General features: G+C 43.1%; 1 protein-coding gene across 1 annotated transcript in view; it reads right to left on the reverse strand.

Moving 5' to 3' along the window:
- WDFY4 (WDFY family member 4) overlaps nucleotides 1–15,840 on the reverse strand; it is a 275,363-nt gene that overhangs the window by 145,321 nt on the left and 114,202 nt on the right. Inside the window, exons 29-31 of the mRNA XM_082854480.1 lie at nucleotides 14,246–14,451; nucleotides 13,280–13,449; nucleotides 11,040–11,165 (exon numbers count right to left, since the gene is read on the reverse strand). Coding sequence (XP_082710606.1) covers nucleotides 11,040–11,165; nucleotides 13,280–13,449; nucleotides 14,246–14,451 — 502 coding nt within the window. The remainder of the gene's footprint in view (nucleotides 1–11,039; nucleotides 11,166–13,279; nucleotides 13,450–14,245; nucleotides 14,452–15,840) is intronic.

The following is a 15,840-nucleotide window of genomic DNA, read 5'->3' on the forward strand; positions in this document are numbered from 1 at the left end:
GCACCCGTCTGCCTCAAACCATAACCCGGTCTTGGTCACATGGCTGAGCCTCCATCGTGGCTGCACACTGGCGCCCTGCTGGAGCCCAGCTCCCTTAACCAGCTGTGGCCAGTCACTCCTTCTGGACACTAACTCTAGCCTCCGTGTGTCCAGCTGCTGCCTGAGGTCCTTCTCTGTCCTGGACGGACAGCCTGGAACTTGAAAATTGAGCAACCTTAATGTCAGGGTCATTCCCTACGTAGCCACGCCAACAACTAGACTGAATGACCCTCAGCCTCTACTCCTGTGGACGTTACAGGTGGACGTCGGGTCTTCCTCTTGCCAGCTCCTCATCCCCAGCCCCTCCCACCGCGGCTTCCTCATTTCCCAACCAGCCTGCCTCGAGTCCTGGCCCTGTGTGCATGAGTTCGCATGTCCTGTTTACCAAATAGGTACCAAATGTCTGGAACTAAGCCTCATTCTAGAAAACTCAAACCTAATTGAAGAAAGAAAGGCAATACGTACGGGACAACTAGAGAGAGGAGTAAAATCTCATTTCCGAGATCCTGTGAGGGTTTGGTATGAGCTGAGCAGGCAGGCAGAGGAAACCTCCTCTGAAGTCACCTGCACCTGGCTTCTCCACCAGGTTCATACAGCACGATGTTAGATTTAGAGGGAGGACCAGAGTCAGAGTTCAGAGAGCTTTTTCTGGAGCTAGTAGGCCTGGTTTGAATGCTGCCTCTGCTGCTTACTAACAGTGCGGTTTTGCACCACTTTCTTAATCCCCCTACACCCCCAGTCCCAACTTTGCAAAACAAGGATCATAATATGACCTGTTTCATAAGACTGTCATGAGCATTAAGTGAGACATTTTAGTGCTTTAGGCCTATTTTCACAGTGATTAGCACAGGGTAAATACAGAGGAAGCTGGGAGATGAGGTCAGATATAGAGGACTTGGACTTTTGGAAGAATTTGGATTTGATATACGAAGAAACAGACATCCCCTGAAGGTCCTTAGGCAAGGTAGTGCCCTGGAATGAAATGCTAATGCTGGACACACGTGGCCTCCACCGTGCCCTCACTCTGTGACCCTGCCTGAGTGAGTTAACCTCCACAGCTTCAATGTCTACATTTGCAAAAGGGAGAGAATGCTGTCTGCTCCCAAGGATAGGTGCACATAGCAGAATCGCTAACATCTACAAGATGACAATGTTAAAAACTGACAAGGACCAGGAGCAACTAGAACCTTCCCAGAATAAGAGCTGGTGAGTGTAAACTGGCACTTCACTTTGGAGAACTATTTGGTAAAATATCTACTGAAACAAATCATGTGTAAAGATTATAACCCACAACTTCACCCTGCGTATGTTTCCTACGGAAAGAAGTATGTATGTCCACCAGAAGATAAGTACATAGCAGCTTTATTCATAATATTTCCAAACGGAAACAACCCAGAATGAATATATAAATAGTGATCCATTATCACAATAAAATACTACTGAACAATAAAAAAGAATGAACCAAGATGGTGGGAGAGTAAGACATGGAGATCACCTTCCTCGCCACAAATACATCAAAAATACATATATATGTGGAACAACTCCTACAAAACACCTACTGAATGCTGGCAGAAGACCTCAGACTTCCCAAAAGGCAAGAAACTCCCCACGTACCTGGGTAGGACAAAAGATAAAAGAAAAAACAGAGGCAAAAGAATAGGCACAGGAGGGGACCTGCACCTCTGGGAGGGAGCTGTGAAGGAGGAAAAGCTTCCACACACTAGGAAGCCCCTTTACTGGTGGAAACGGGGAGCGGGCGGAGGGGAAGCTTCGGAGTCACAGAGAGCGCAGCAACAGGGGTGCAGAGGGCAAAGCAGAGATATTCCCGCATGGAGGATCGGTGCGGACCAGCACTCGCCAGCCTGAGAGGCTTGTCTGCTCACCCGCTGGGGCGGGTGGGAGCTGGGAGCTGAGGCTTCGGCTTCAGAGGTCAGATCCCAGGGAGAGGACTGGGGTTGGCTGTGTGAACACAGCCTGAAGGGGGCTAGTGTGCCACAGCTAGCCGGGAGGGAGTCTGGGATAAAGTCTGGAACTGCCTAAGAATCAAGAGACCATTGTTTCGGGGCACGCGAGGAGAGGGGATTCAGAGCTCCACCTAAACGAGCTCTAGAGACAGGAGCAAGTCGTGGCTAACAGCACGGACCCCAGAGAAGGGCATGAGACGCTAAGGCTGCTGCTGCCGCTACCAAGAAGCCTGTGTGCGAGCACAGGTCACGCTCCACACCTCTCCTCCCGGAAGCCTGTGCAGCCCGCCACTGCCAGGGTCCTGTGATCCAGGGACAACTTCCCCGGGAGAACACACACTGCGCCTCAGGCTGTTGCAACGTCATTCGGGCCTGTGCCGCCGCAGGCTCACCCCGCATTCCGTACCCCTCCCTCCCCCCAGCCTGAGTGAGCCAGAGCCCCCTCATCAGCTGCTCCTTTAACCCCCTCCTGTCTGGGCAAAGAACAGACGCCCTCAGGCGACCTACACGCAGAGGCGGGGCCAAATCCAAAGCTGAACCCCAGGAGCTGTGTGAGCAAAGAAGAGAAAGGGGAATCTCTCCCAGCAGCCTCAGGAGCAGCAGATTAAATCTCCACAATCAACCTGATGTACCCTGCATCTGTGGAATACCTGAATAGACAACGAATCATCCCCAAACGAGGAGGTGGACTTTGGGAGCAACTGCAGACTTGGGGTTTGCTGTATGTGACAGACTAGTTACTGATTTTTATGTTTATCTTAGTATAGTTTTTATTGCTTGTTATCCTTGGTGGATTTCTTTATTGGTTTGGTTGCTGTGCTTTTTTTAAATTACTTTTTAATTTTTGTATTTTAATAATAATTTTTTATTTTAATAATTTTATTTTATTTATTTATTTATTTTTCTTTCTTTTTTTCCCTCCTTTCTCTTCTGAGCCATGTGGCTGACAGGCTCTTGGTGCTCCAGCCAGGTGTCAGGCCTGAGCCTCTGAGGTGGGAGAGCCAAGTTCAGGACACAGGACACAGGACAGGAGACCTCCCGGCCCCACGTAATATCAATCAGCGAGCGCTCTCCCAGAGATCTCCGTCTCGATGCTAAGACCCAGCTGCACTCAACATCCAGCAAGCTCCAGTGCTGGACACCCCATGCCAAACAACTAGCAAGACAGGAACACAACCCCACCCATTAGCAGAAACCCTGCCTAAAATCATAAGTTCACAGACACCCCAAAACACACCACTGGACACAGTCCTGCCCACCAGAAAGACAAGATCCAGCCTCATCCACCAGAACACAGGCACCAGTCCCTGCCCCCAGGAAGCCTACACAGCCCACTGAACCAACATAACCCACTGGGGGCAGACACCAAAAACAATGGGAACTACAAACCTGCAGCCTGTGAAAAGGAGACCCCAAACACAGTAAGTTAAGCAAAATGAGAAGACAGAGAAACACACAGCAGATGAAGGAGCAAGGCAAAAACCCACCAGACAAAGCAAAGGAAGAGGAAATAGGCAGTCTACCTGAAAAAGAATTCAGAGTAATGACAGTAAAGATATCCAAAATCTTGGAAATAGAATGGAGAAAATACAAGAAACGTTTAACAAGGACCTACAAGAACTAAAGAGCAAACAATGATGAACAACACAATAAATAAAATTTAAAATTCTCTAGAAGGAATCAATAGCAGAATAACTGAGGCAGAAGAACGGATAAGTGACCTGGAAGATAAAATAGTGGAAATAACTACCACAGAGCAGAATAAAGAAAAAAGAGTGAAAAGAATTGAGGATAGTCTCAGAGACCTCTGGGACATTAAATGCACCAACATTCGAATTATAGGGGTCCCAGAAGAAGAAGAGAAAAAGAAAGGGACTGAGAAAATATTTGAAGAGATTATAGTTGAAAACTTCCCTAATATGGGAAAGGAAATAGTCAATCAAGTCCAGGAAGCACAGAAAGTCCCATACAGGATAAATCCAAGTAGAAGCACACCAAGACACATATTAATCTATCAAAAATTAAATACAAAGGAAAACATATTAAAAGCAGCAAGGGAAAAGCCAAAAATAACATACAAGGGAATCTCCATAAGATTAACAGCTGATCTTTCAGCAGAAACTCTGCAAGCCAGAACGGAGTGGCAGGACATATTTAAAGTAATGAAAGGGAAAAACCTACAACCAAGATTACTCTATCCAGCAAGGATCTCATTCAGATTCAATGGAGAAATTAAAAACTTTACAGACAAGAAAAAGCTAAGAGAATTCAGCACCACCAAACCAGATTTACAACAAATGCTAAAGGAACTTCTCTAGGAAGGAAAAACAAGTGAAGGAAAAGACCTACAACAACAAACCCAAAACAATTAAGAAAATGGTAATAGGAACATACATATCGATAACTACCTTAAATGTAAATGGATTAAATGCTCCAACCAAGAGACACAGACTGGCTGAATGGATACAAAAACAAGACCCATATATATGCTATCTGCAAGAGACCCACTTCAGACCTAGGGACACACACAGACTGAAAGTGAGGGGATGGAAAAAGATATTCCATGAAAATGGAAATCAAAAGAAAGCTGGAGTAGCAATTCTCCTATCAGACAAAATAGACTTTACAATAAAGACTATTACAAGAGACAAAGAAGGACACTACATAATGATCAAGGGATCAATCCAAGAAGAAGATATAACAATTGCAAATATTTATGCACCCAACATAGGAGCACCTCAATACATAAGGCAAAGGCTAACAGCCATAAAAGGGGAAATCCACAGTAACACAATCATAGTAGCGGACTTTAACACCCCACTTTCACCAAAGGACAAATCATCCAAAATGAAAATAATAAGGAAACACAAGCTTTAAATATGCATTAAACAAGATGGACTTAATTGATATTTATAGGATATTCCGTCCAAAAACAACAGAATACACTTTCTTCTCAAGTGCTCATGCAGCATTCTCCAGGATAGATCATATCTTTGGCCACAAATCAAGCCTTGGCAAATTTAAGAAAACTGAAATTGTATCAAGTATCTTTTCTGACCACAACGCTATGAGACTAGATATCAATTACAGAAACAAAGCTGTAAAAAATACAAACACATGGAGGCTAAACAATACACTACTAAATAACTGAGAGATCACTGAAGAAATCAAAGAGGAAATCAAAAAATACCTAGAAACAAATGACAATGAAAACACGATGACCCAAAACCTATGGGATGCAGCAAAAGCAGTTCTAAGAGGGAAGTTTATAGCAATACAATCCTACTGCAAGAAACAATAAAAATCTCAGCTAAATAACGTAAACTTACACCTAAAGCAATTAGAGAAAGAAGAAAAAAAAAACCCCAAAGTGAGAAGAAGGAAAGAAATCATAAAAATCACATCAGAAATAAATGAAGGACACAACAGCAAAGATCAATAAAACTAAAAGTTGGTTCTTCTCTCTCAAGATAAAAAAATTGATAAACCATTAGCCATACGCATCAAAAAAAAAAAAAGGGAAAAGACTCAAATCAACAGAATTAGAAATGAAAAAGGAGAAGTAACAACTGACACTGCAGAAATACAAAAGATCATGAGAGATTACTACAAGCAACTCTTTGCCAATAAAATGGACAACCTGGAAGAAATGGACAAATTCTTAGAAAAGCACAACCTTCCAAGACTGAACCAAGGAGAAAGAAATTATAAACAGACCAATCCCAAGCACTGAAATTGAAACTGTGATTAAAAATCTTCCAACAAACAAAAGCCCAGGACCAGATGGCTTCACGGGTGAATTTTATCAAACATTTAGAGAAGAGCTAACACCTATCCTTCTCAAACTCTTCCAAAATATAACAGAGGGAAGAACACTTCCCAAACTCATTCTACGAGGTCACCATCACCTTGATACCAAAACCAGATAAAGATGTCACAAAAAAAGAAAACTACAGGCCAATATCACTGATGAACATAGACGCAAAAATCCACAACAAAACGCTAGCAAACAGAATTCAACAGCACATGAAAAGGATCATACACCATGATCAAGTGGGGTTTATCCCAGGAACGCAAGGATTCTTCAACATGCACGAATCAATCAATGTGATAAACCATATTAACAAATTGAAGGAGAAAAACCATATGATCAGGCTTCCCTGGTGGCACAGTGGTTGAGAGTCCACCTGCCGATGCAGGGGACACGGGTTTGTGCCCTGGTCCAAGATCCCACATGCCGCGGAGCAGCTAGGCCCGTGAGCCATGGCCGTTGAGCCTGCACATCCAGAGCCTGAGCTCCGCAATGGGAGAGGCCACAACAGTGAGAGGCCCGCGTACCACAAGAAAAAAAAAAAAACCCATATGATCATCTCAATAGATGCAGAAAAAGCTTTCGACAAAATTCAACACCCATTTATGATAAAAATCCTCCAGAAAGTAGGCATAGAGGGAACTTACCTCAACATAATAAAGGCCATATATGACAAACCCACAGACAACATTGTTCTCAATGGTGAAAAACTGAAACCATTTCCACTAAGATCAGGAACAAGACAAGGTTGCCCACTCTCACCATTATTATTCAACATAGTTTTGGAAGTTTTAGCCACGGCAATCAGAGAAGAAAAAGAAACAAAAGGAATCCAAAACGGCAAAGAAGAAGTAAAACTGTCACTGTTTGCAGATGACATGATACTATACATAGAGAATCCTAAAGATGCTACCAGAAAACTACGAGAGCTAATCAATGAATTTGGTAAAGTAGCAGGATACAAAATTAATGCACAGAAATCTCTTGCATTCCTATACACTAATGATGAAAAATCTGAAAGAGAAAGTAAGGAAACACTCCCATTTCCCATTGCAACAAAAAGAATAAAATAGCTAAGAATAAACCTACCTAAGGAGACAAAAGACCTGTATGCAGGAAACTATAAGACACTGATGAAAGAAATTAAAGATGATACAAACAGATGGAGAGATATACCAAGTTCTTGGATTGGAAGAATCAACATTGTGAAAATGACTATACTACCCAAAGCAATCTACAGATTCAATGCAATTCCTATCAAACTACCAATGGCATTTTTCACAGAACTAGAATAAAAATTTCACAGTTTGTATGGAAACAAAAAAGACCCCAAAATAGCCAAAGCAATCTTGAGAAAGAAAAACGGAGATGGAGGAATCAGGCTCCCAGACTTCAGACTATACTACAAAGCTACAGTAAACCAGACTGTATGGTACTGGCACAAAAACAGAAATAGAGATCAATGGAACAGGATAGAATGCCCAGAGATAAACCCACGCACCTATGGTCACCTTATCTTTGAAAAAGGAGGCAAGAATATACAATGGAGAAAAGACAGCCTCTTCAATAAGTGGTGCTGGGAAAACTTGACAGTTATATGTAAAAGAATGAAACTAGAACACTCCCTAACACCATACACAAAAATCAATTCAAAATGGATTAAAGACCTAAATGTAAGGCCAGACACTATAAAACCCTTAGAGGAAACATAGGCAGAACACTCCATGACATAAATCACAGCAAGATCCTTTTTGACTCACCTCCTAGAGAAATGGAAATAAAAACGAAAATAAAACAAATGGGACCTACTGAAACTTAAAAGCTTGTGCACAGCAAAGGAAACCATAAAGAAGATGAAAAGACAACCCTCAGAATGGGAGAAAGTATTTGCAAATGAAGAAACTGACAAAGGATTCATCTCCAAAATATACAAGCAGCTCATGCAGCTCAATATCAAAAAAACAAAGACCCCAATCCAAAAATGGGCAGAAGACCTGAATAGACATTTTTCCAACAAAGATATACAGATTGCCAAAAAGCACATGAAAGGATGCTCAACATCACTAATCATTAGAGAAATGCAAATTAAAACTACAATGAGGTATCATCTCACACCGGTCAGAATGTCCATCATCAAAAAATCTACAAACAGTCAATGCTGGAGAGGGTGTGGAGAAAAGGGAACCTTCTTGCACTGCTGGTGGGAATGTAAATTGATACAGCCACTATGGAGAACAGTATGGAGGTTCCTTAAAAAACAAAAAGTAGAACTACCATATGACCCAGCAATCCCACTACTGGGCATACACCCTGAGTAAACCATCATTCAAAAAGAGTCATGTACCACAATGTTCATTGCAGCACTATTTACAATAGCCAGGACATGGAAGCAAGCTAGGTGTCCACTGACAGATGAATGGATAAAGAAGAGGCACATATATACAATGGAATATTACTCAGCCATAAAAAGAAATGAAATTTCTTTTTATTTGTAGTGAGGTGGATGGACATAGAGTCTGTCATACAGAGTGAACTACATCAGAAAGAGAAAAACAAATACAATATGCTAATACATATATATGGAATCTAAAAAAAAAGGTTCTGAAGAACCTAGGGGCAGGACAGAAATAAAGACCCAAGTGTAGAGAATGGACTTGAGGACACAGGGAAGGGGAAGGGGAAGCTGGGACAATGTGAGAGAGTGGCATTGACATATATACACTACCAAATGTAAAACAGATAGCTAGTGGGAAGCAGCCACATAGCACCGGGAGATCAGCTCGGTGCTTTGTGACCACCTAGAGGGGTGGGACAGGGAGGGTGGGAGGGAGACGCAAGAGGGAGGGGATATCGGGATAGGTGTATACATATAGATGATTCACTTTGTTATACAGCAGAAATTATCACAACATTGTAAAGCAATTATACTCCAATAAAGATGTTTAAAAAAAAAAAAAGAATGAACTATCAGCATACATAATGATGAGTGAAAGAAGCCAGAAGCAGAGGAGTACATACTATAGGATTCCATTGATATTAAATTCAAGAACAGGCAAACAAATCTATGGTTACACTGTGCAAGGGAATAATAGCAAACGAAGTAAAGTTCCAAGCAAAATAAAATAAACTGTTTGAGAAAGATATGTTAGCATTATTCACTACAATCATATTTCTGACCTTTTTCTCTTATCCTTCCAGTTTTTGCCTTTTAGATTTTGATGCTTGTCTACCATATTTGGTAAATGATGCTTTCAAGGCAGATATCTTCACTGAACCAAAATAATCTTCCAGTGACTTTGCTTTTGTTATATGTTTGTTACATTTCAGAAGACTGGGTCTTGTTTTTTGACCCAGTTTAAGGGTCACGTCTGTTATATGACAGTTAACCATTTTATGTTTGCTATTATAAAGTAAATGTTTGGCCTTATTTTCTAACTTCCCTCAGCATACTATGTATTTTCTTTACTTTAAATGCTTTCATGTTATTCCCTTGGTTTGCTCTTTCTAAATAACATTGATTTAAAAAGGTAAAAACTCTCTATGGTGGAAACAGAAAATATGCACAGAAACAGAAAACAGGCATCCCCACATCAAAACAGAAAATAGGCATCCCCACATCAGTTGCACATTAGGTCTACAAGGGAGCCATGAATAAGTTTCCCAAAGATGGAACGTGTGAAGATCACATGTCCTGATTAGGACAAAACTAAACTGGAAATGAATAACAACAATAAAAGAAAACAAAAAATTCAACTACATGGCACTGAAAAAGATGAATCAAAAAGGTCTTTAAATCTGCAATCACAGAAACTCTAGAAAACAACAAAAAATTAAGACGTCAAATATCAAAATTTTAGAACTAGCCAGAAAAAAATGAGGGGAATGATAAATATATCCAAAGTTGGCTCTTTACAAATCCACAAGTCCTCAGCTCCTTAAGTAATGGGCGAAGTGAAGAGAGAGCATGGACTTACATATTAAGAAGAAGAGGGAAGTAATCACACAGAAAATTAAATGAATTAAAGGAGACCATTCGTGCAAACTGAATAAATGGGAAGATTTTTAAAACTACCAATTACCTAAACTAGGTGAAGGAGACATTTAAAAGCCTAAGCAAGGCAATAATGGGAAAAATTCAGGCCCAAGAAGTTTCATAGGAACAATTTAAATAATATGAGTCATGGATTTAACATCACCTTGAATAAAAAGAAAGGAGAGAAGTCTTTTTTTAGTAAAGCTAGCATAATGCTGATATCAAAACCTGACAACATATAACATAAAGAAAACCACAACATAATATCACTTATAAATATGAATGCAGAATCATACATTAAATATTTACAAGCAGAATAAGGAAGTATGCTAAATGAATAAGAACAGAGTGACAAAGTGAGATCTTTGCAAGAATGCAAGGAAATCTATTGATATAATTCATCAGAGGTAAATGTTTAAAAGAAAAACCCATCTGATCATCTAATTATATGCTAAAAGAGTATTTAATAAAAATTAAGTACATTCCTGTTTTTAAAAAGAGCAAAAAGTTTGACCTATACTTTCCAAGCATTATCAACACACACACAGAAAAGTTGGCAAAAGGTGAAACATGCAATTCACAGTAAAATAAATAGATATGGTTAATAAGCATATGAAAATGCTATCAATTTCAGTGATAATAAACGCAAAAGAACTCAACTATGAAATCCTCATCAGTTTGGCCATGTCATTCAAGGTGGGCCTTGAAGGCCTGAATCAAAGGCTCTCCATGTCATGTCTGTAGCAGGCGGGCATCTGTCTTCTCTAAGACAGGTCTCTCTACCTCATGGGTCCCTCACTCGAGAGGCCCACCTGGTAGAGGTGAGCTCCTTGAGGGCAGAGACCCCTTTTCCCCCTCCACAGGGTCCCTGAAGCTCCCGATTTAAAGCAGTTGCTCAGAAATGTTCCCTTTGACTGGAGTCGTTAAATCTCCCAGTGAAGAAAGTCAAATGTTTAAATAAATGGAAAACAGATGTCTTCTGGCAAGAGCCCATAAACTCCACTGGGGACAATTCGGTTGGGCTTCCCATTGAGCACCTAAGTTATCACCTTGCCTCTTCTATCAAGATTTCTGAATAATACCTGCAAATTATCAGCACTGCTGGGAAGCTGCTGGGAAAAATCAAGGTTGACTTTTCTGAGCTTGTCTTCCCGTCAGAGCCCCCTCTCGGCATGTGGGGAATGGGTCTCACCTGGCTCATGGTGGCTTTCAGCATCTCCAGGAGCAGCAGGGCACCTTCAGTGCACAGCCCAGCCCGGAGGACTTCTTCCCTGTGGTGTTTATGCAAGAGCCACTGAAGCATGGCATCCAGGCTGTCCTGAAAGAGGAGGCAAGGGATGTAAAGAGACCTGTGGCTACGCAGCAAGGGGACCGGCTTTCCAGCCAGCACATGGCATTTCCCAGGGGCCCCAGTAACAGCCCAGGTGGCTGGCCCATTCAGGGAGCTTCAGCCCACTAATGGGGTATAAGGGAAATGCACACCTCCAAGATGGTGCCGAAGACCCACCAGCAACTTGTATCGAAATTTAGTTCTTTTGGTCTGACATCACAAATACTCGATCTCCCAATCAATTTTAATGAATTTTTATAAATGAGATTATAGAAAATGTGACAAATTCAAAGGCTTTGGGGCAACTGCGGAGTGCAACAGAGAGAACATGGGGTTGACAAGCACGATGATCTGACTTTGCCTCTTTAAAAACTGGGCTTACACAAGCTATTCAGCCTCTTGGCAGTTCAGTTTCCTTCTCTGTGTAATGAAAATTACATTATCTGCCCCATGGGATTGCTATAAATATCAAGGAAAATAAAATATGTAAAACATCTATCACGGGTCCTGACATTCAGCAAATGTCTGTTTCCTGCAATACAGTCTTGGAAATATAAAAATATAGGGTTTTGATTAACTTAGCACAGCATAACAAGAACTTTATTTTGAAGTGTGATCTCTAATACTATTAGCATATACCAAGATTGAGATAGGTCAAATATAAGGGTGTTCGAGAGGTGAATTTTTCAGCCCTCTGTTTGCAAAGAGGTGCCCCTCCACCCATGTCAATTCAGTGCAGTTTAACTCAACTCTATCAAGACCAAAGAACAATTTCTGAGTCTGTCTGTCAGGTGCCCAGGAAGGTGAGTGAGAGGCAGGGTGTATTTTTGAGGTGCTCGGTACCTAAGGAGAGAAGCAGATGTAAATGTGCTGGTGCCATATGAGGCAAGGGCGAATGCATGATGAGGCCCAAAGAGGAACGGTTCCTGTCGTCTAGGGAGTCTAAGCAGGAGGTGGCATCTGAGCTGAGAACTGAGGGAAGACACCTTTCCAGGCAGGTGATGGCGGGAGAAAGGGCTCATTAAAGGCCCAGGGCAGGCAAGGACAAAGCAGCTGGTCTTACTGGGGAGGTGACTCAGGAGGATCACAGCACAAAGGGCCATCGAGAAAGGAAGCTGGGCTGGGCAAACAAGTGAGACGTCCGATCAGGAAGGGTCTTGATGCTGGCTGGGGGACTCTGAACGTGATCCCACAGGAACAGGAGCCAGTGAAGCCTTGGATTTGGTTCAGGTCGGTGAGTTAGTGAACGAGAGGCTGGTGAGAAGGTATATACAGTGAGTGTAGACTCCTCTTTGGAGAAAATTGGCCAAGGAAAAATAGGAGAGTGATAAACAGGACAGGAGCTGGTCAAGGGCGTGAGTCAAGGGGGCAGCTTCTGGTTTTAGGTGGGACATAATTTATCATACTTATGGTCTATGAGGCAAGAGTCAGTAGAAAGAGATGCCGAAAATATAGAAGAAGGGATAATAAGGGGTGAGGTCACTCGGGAAAGGAGGGGAAGGAATCCAGACCAGCCCTGAAAAGCTGCCCTTCCAGCAACAGTGGAGAGAAGGTGATCAAGAGGGTCATGGAATATACAAGTGGTGGAGGGTGGGGTCCTGAGGCAGTGCCCCCTTCATGGGGGCCTCTACTCCTACCATGACATAAGTCATCTGAGCAAAGGGCGTCTGCGGGCCAGAAGGCTCGGGCATGTAAGGGTCATGCTAGAGCGCAGGGGAATAGCAGGGGCATTACTAAGGTAAAGGGACATGTTTCTTTGGAGGACATAAACTGAGGCTCTATGTCTGTTATGGGAGAAATTCACCTCCCCGTGTTGCCCCCGCCATCGTGTGATTTCTCTAGCTGTGCCCAGAAGGAGAAAGACTTCAAAGAGGAACTGATAAAAAAAGAGACCTGCTGGGAGGGACATGAGAGGCAGAGGCTGAAGAAGTGAAGGGTATTTGAAAAGCTAGCCAGGGGTGGGGACTGCTAGGGAAGGAAGTGGGTCAGGACGAAAGCTGGAAAACATGGAGGAAGGCGGGGGAGTCTTAGGGACCTGCCTTGGTCATACAGAATCAGAAAGCCAAGTGTGTCACTCCATCCCAGGAACCCCAAGAACCTACTTTGGGCCCGTCCATCAGCTCTGTAAGTGGTGTTTGTAGGAAGAAGGTGGACACGATGAGGTAGACTTCCGGAATATGAACATGGTGGGCCAGAAAGTCACTCAAGACTTGGAACCCAGGAAGCAGGCAGGGGCTCTGGTCAGGCGTGGGAGGGTGGCTCTTCAGGTTATCTATTATGAGGGAGAGGGGCACAAAATCCAACTGAGAAAAATTGCTGTTGCTTCTGGTCAAGGTGAGAACTGGGCGCAGAAAGGAATCCCCTACCACCCACCCATCCCACAGAGATGCCAGATGGAAATATATGTCATACATACTGGAGCACAAGAAAGTGCTCAACAAGAATTGTTCCTATTCCTGACATGCTCATTCATTCGTTCAAAACCAGATGCTTATTTGGTGCCTACCACCTTAGAGGCAATAAGACCTCTTTGTATTAGGCAATAAGAACACAGTGTTTTGACAAAATATACAGAACCCCAGGCCTTTATCAACTACTTACAATGTGGTGGGAGGGACAGACTTTACAGAATTAAATACCTAGGTAAATATGTATAAACGATGATAAGCACTATAAAAAAAAAAAGAGACAGAGTATAACAGAGGTGCCCTAATCCATACAGGACTCTCCTAGAGGAAGTAAGATTTGAATCAAGAGCTGAAGGATGAATCCCCATCAAACAGGAGAGCCATGCTGGTACTGAGGGTGGGGGAAGCATCCCAGGAAGAGGAAAAGAGCTAAGGAGGCTTTGAGGAACGGGAAGAAACCCCCAGCATCTGAAGACCAGTGAGGCCATGGTGGGATCCTAAAAAGGAAGTCAGAGGGGGCTGGGGCTGATGGGAGGGAAGGGGTCAGGGTCACGGTGATCCTACAGCACGGAGCTGTGAAAGCCCCAAGCAAGTCCTGGCAGGTCCTCACTCACAGACCACAGGAGGCACCCTGCCTCCTGGAGATGACCACACACTCACCCATCATGATGTCCACGCGCTCGGAGCTGCGTTCCACCCAGGACCCCGCAGACAGGCCATCTTTAAATCGCCCACGGAGGGAGGGGTTTGACAAAAAGTGCAGCAGCAGCTTCAATCCCAGCACCACTGTGCTGGGGTGCACATGGCCCTGCACGAACAGCAGGAACCAATCGGGCCCCAGGTTCAGAAACATCTCTTCCTTTGTCCTGCGGGGGGGAAGGGGGTCAGTAAATGCTAAAATTACCTCTCAGCCCATACGCAAAGGACATGTCCAGAAAATTCAAATAACGTTCAGCTTCACTAGTCACCTAGAAAAGGCGAGTTAAGTTTAATATCTGGATATCACTTAGCAAAGTACATGCTACATTTTAAAAGATCGGTAAAATAAAATGCTGGCAAGGTTGCTGTGAAATAGATGCATTTGCCTATTAATGGCCGAAGGGTAAGTTGGCCAAAGCTTTTGAAAGCAGTTGGAAACTATGTACCAATAGCTGTAAAAATATGCAGGCCCTTTGATAGCCCTACTCACTAATATTCCTGCCTACACAGTGTCTGAATGGCCACCCATCTAATTACATCAATGCAGTCACATAAAACACGTAATGGTTACTGAACTCCCTTTTTAAACACACTGTTCAAAGCTAATCTAAATGGAACAGTCCAATATTTATGTACCTTTATTGGCTTAGACAAAAAAATACATGTTTAACTGTCACTTTCAAAAATGAATTTTAAAACGGTGAGTCTAGAGAATACAGACTTGCTAGAGGGAGAGGGAGGGCAGGGAGATGGGAAGCCAATCCTCAGAAGCAATGGTTCAGCAAAGGCTCAGCCCCGTGCGAGCCAGGGAGGGATCCATCCTGGCTGGGCAGTGTTCTCAGCACGTGCTGCCAGACGAGGCATGGGGAGGGCGTGGCCACTAGGACTAGGAGTCAAGAGACCATCTTCTCTTCTAGTCATGTCTCCGTTTGCTAATTGGATGGCTTTGGCAGAGCTCTTGATGAGCTCTGGTCATCTTCCTTCATTATGATGAGGAGGAGGAGGAGGATGCTGGTGGTAGTGATGATGATGGTAATGAGAATGGTGGTGGTGATGGTGATGGTGGTTAGCTGATGGAGTATTTATAGTATCCCAGGCACCATGTTCAGAGCTATCCACATATTAATTTCCATCTAGGCAGCTACTATCTTAATCCTCATAAAGATGAGTAGAAGAGAGGCATAGAGGGCAGGCTTAGGTAACCTCCCCGAGGTGCCTGCGGGACAGAGCTGGGATTTGAACCCAGGAGGTCTAGCTGTCAGAGCCCAGGTGCTTAAGCACTACACTACATTCCTTTTCAAAAAAGTGAAAAGGCATCTTCCAGTTCTACCATGCTTTGATTTTAGACACGTAAAGACTTTTAAGCACTATCTGAAAGGCCGTTTTACTGAGGGGTAACTCCCCACCCTGATTCTTCCCTGCCCCAAACACACATACACACTAAAATGTCAACTCAGTGAGAGTAACAAGGATCCAGCCTTTCCTACTCAGCACTGCGTTTTCAGAGGGAGGAATGGCGTCTGGCACACAGGAGGTACTCAACAAATAGTTCTTGA

The sequence above is a fragment of the Leucopleurus acutus genome (assembly GCF_964270905.1).
Source record: "Leucopleurus acutus genome assembly, chromosome: 14".
In the NCBI taxonomy this organism is placed as follows: Eukaryota; Metazoa; Chordata; class Mammalia; order Artiodactyla; family Delphinidae; genus Leucopleurus; species Leucopleurus acutus.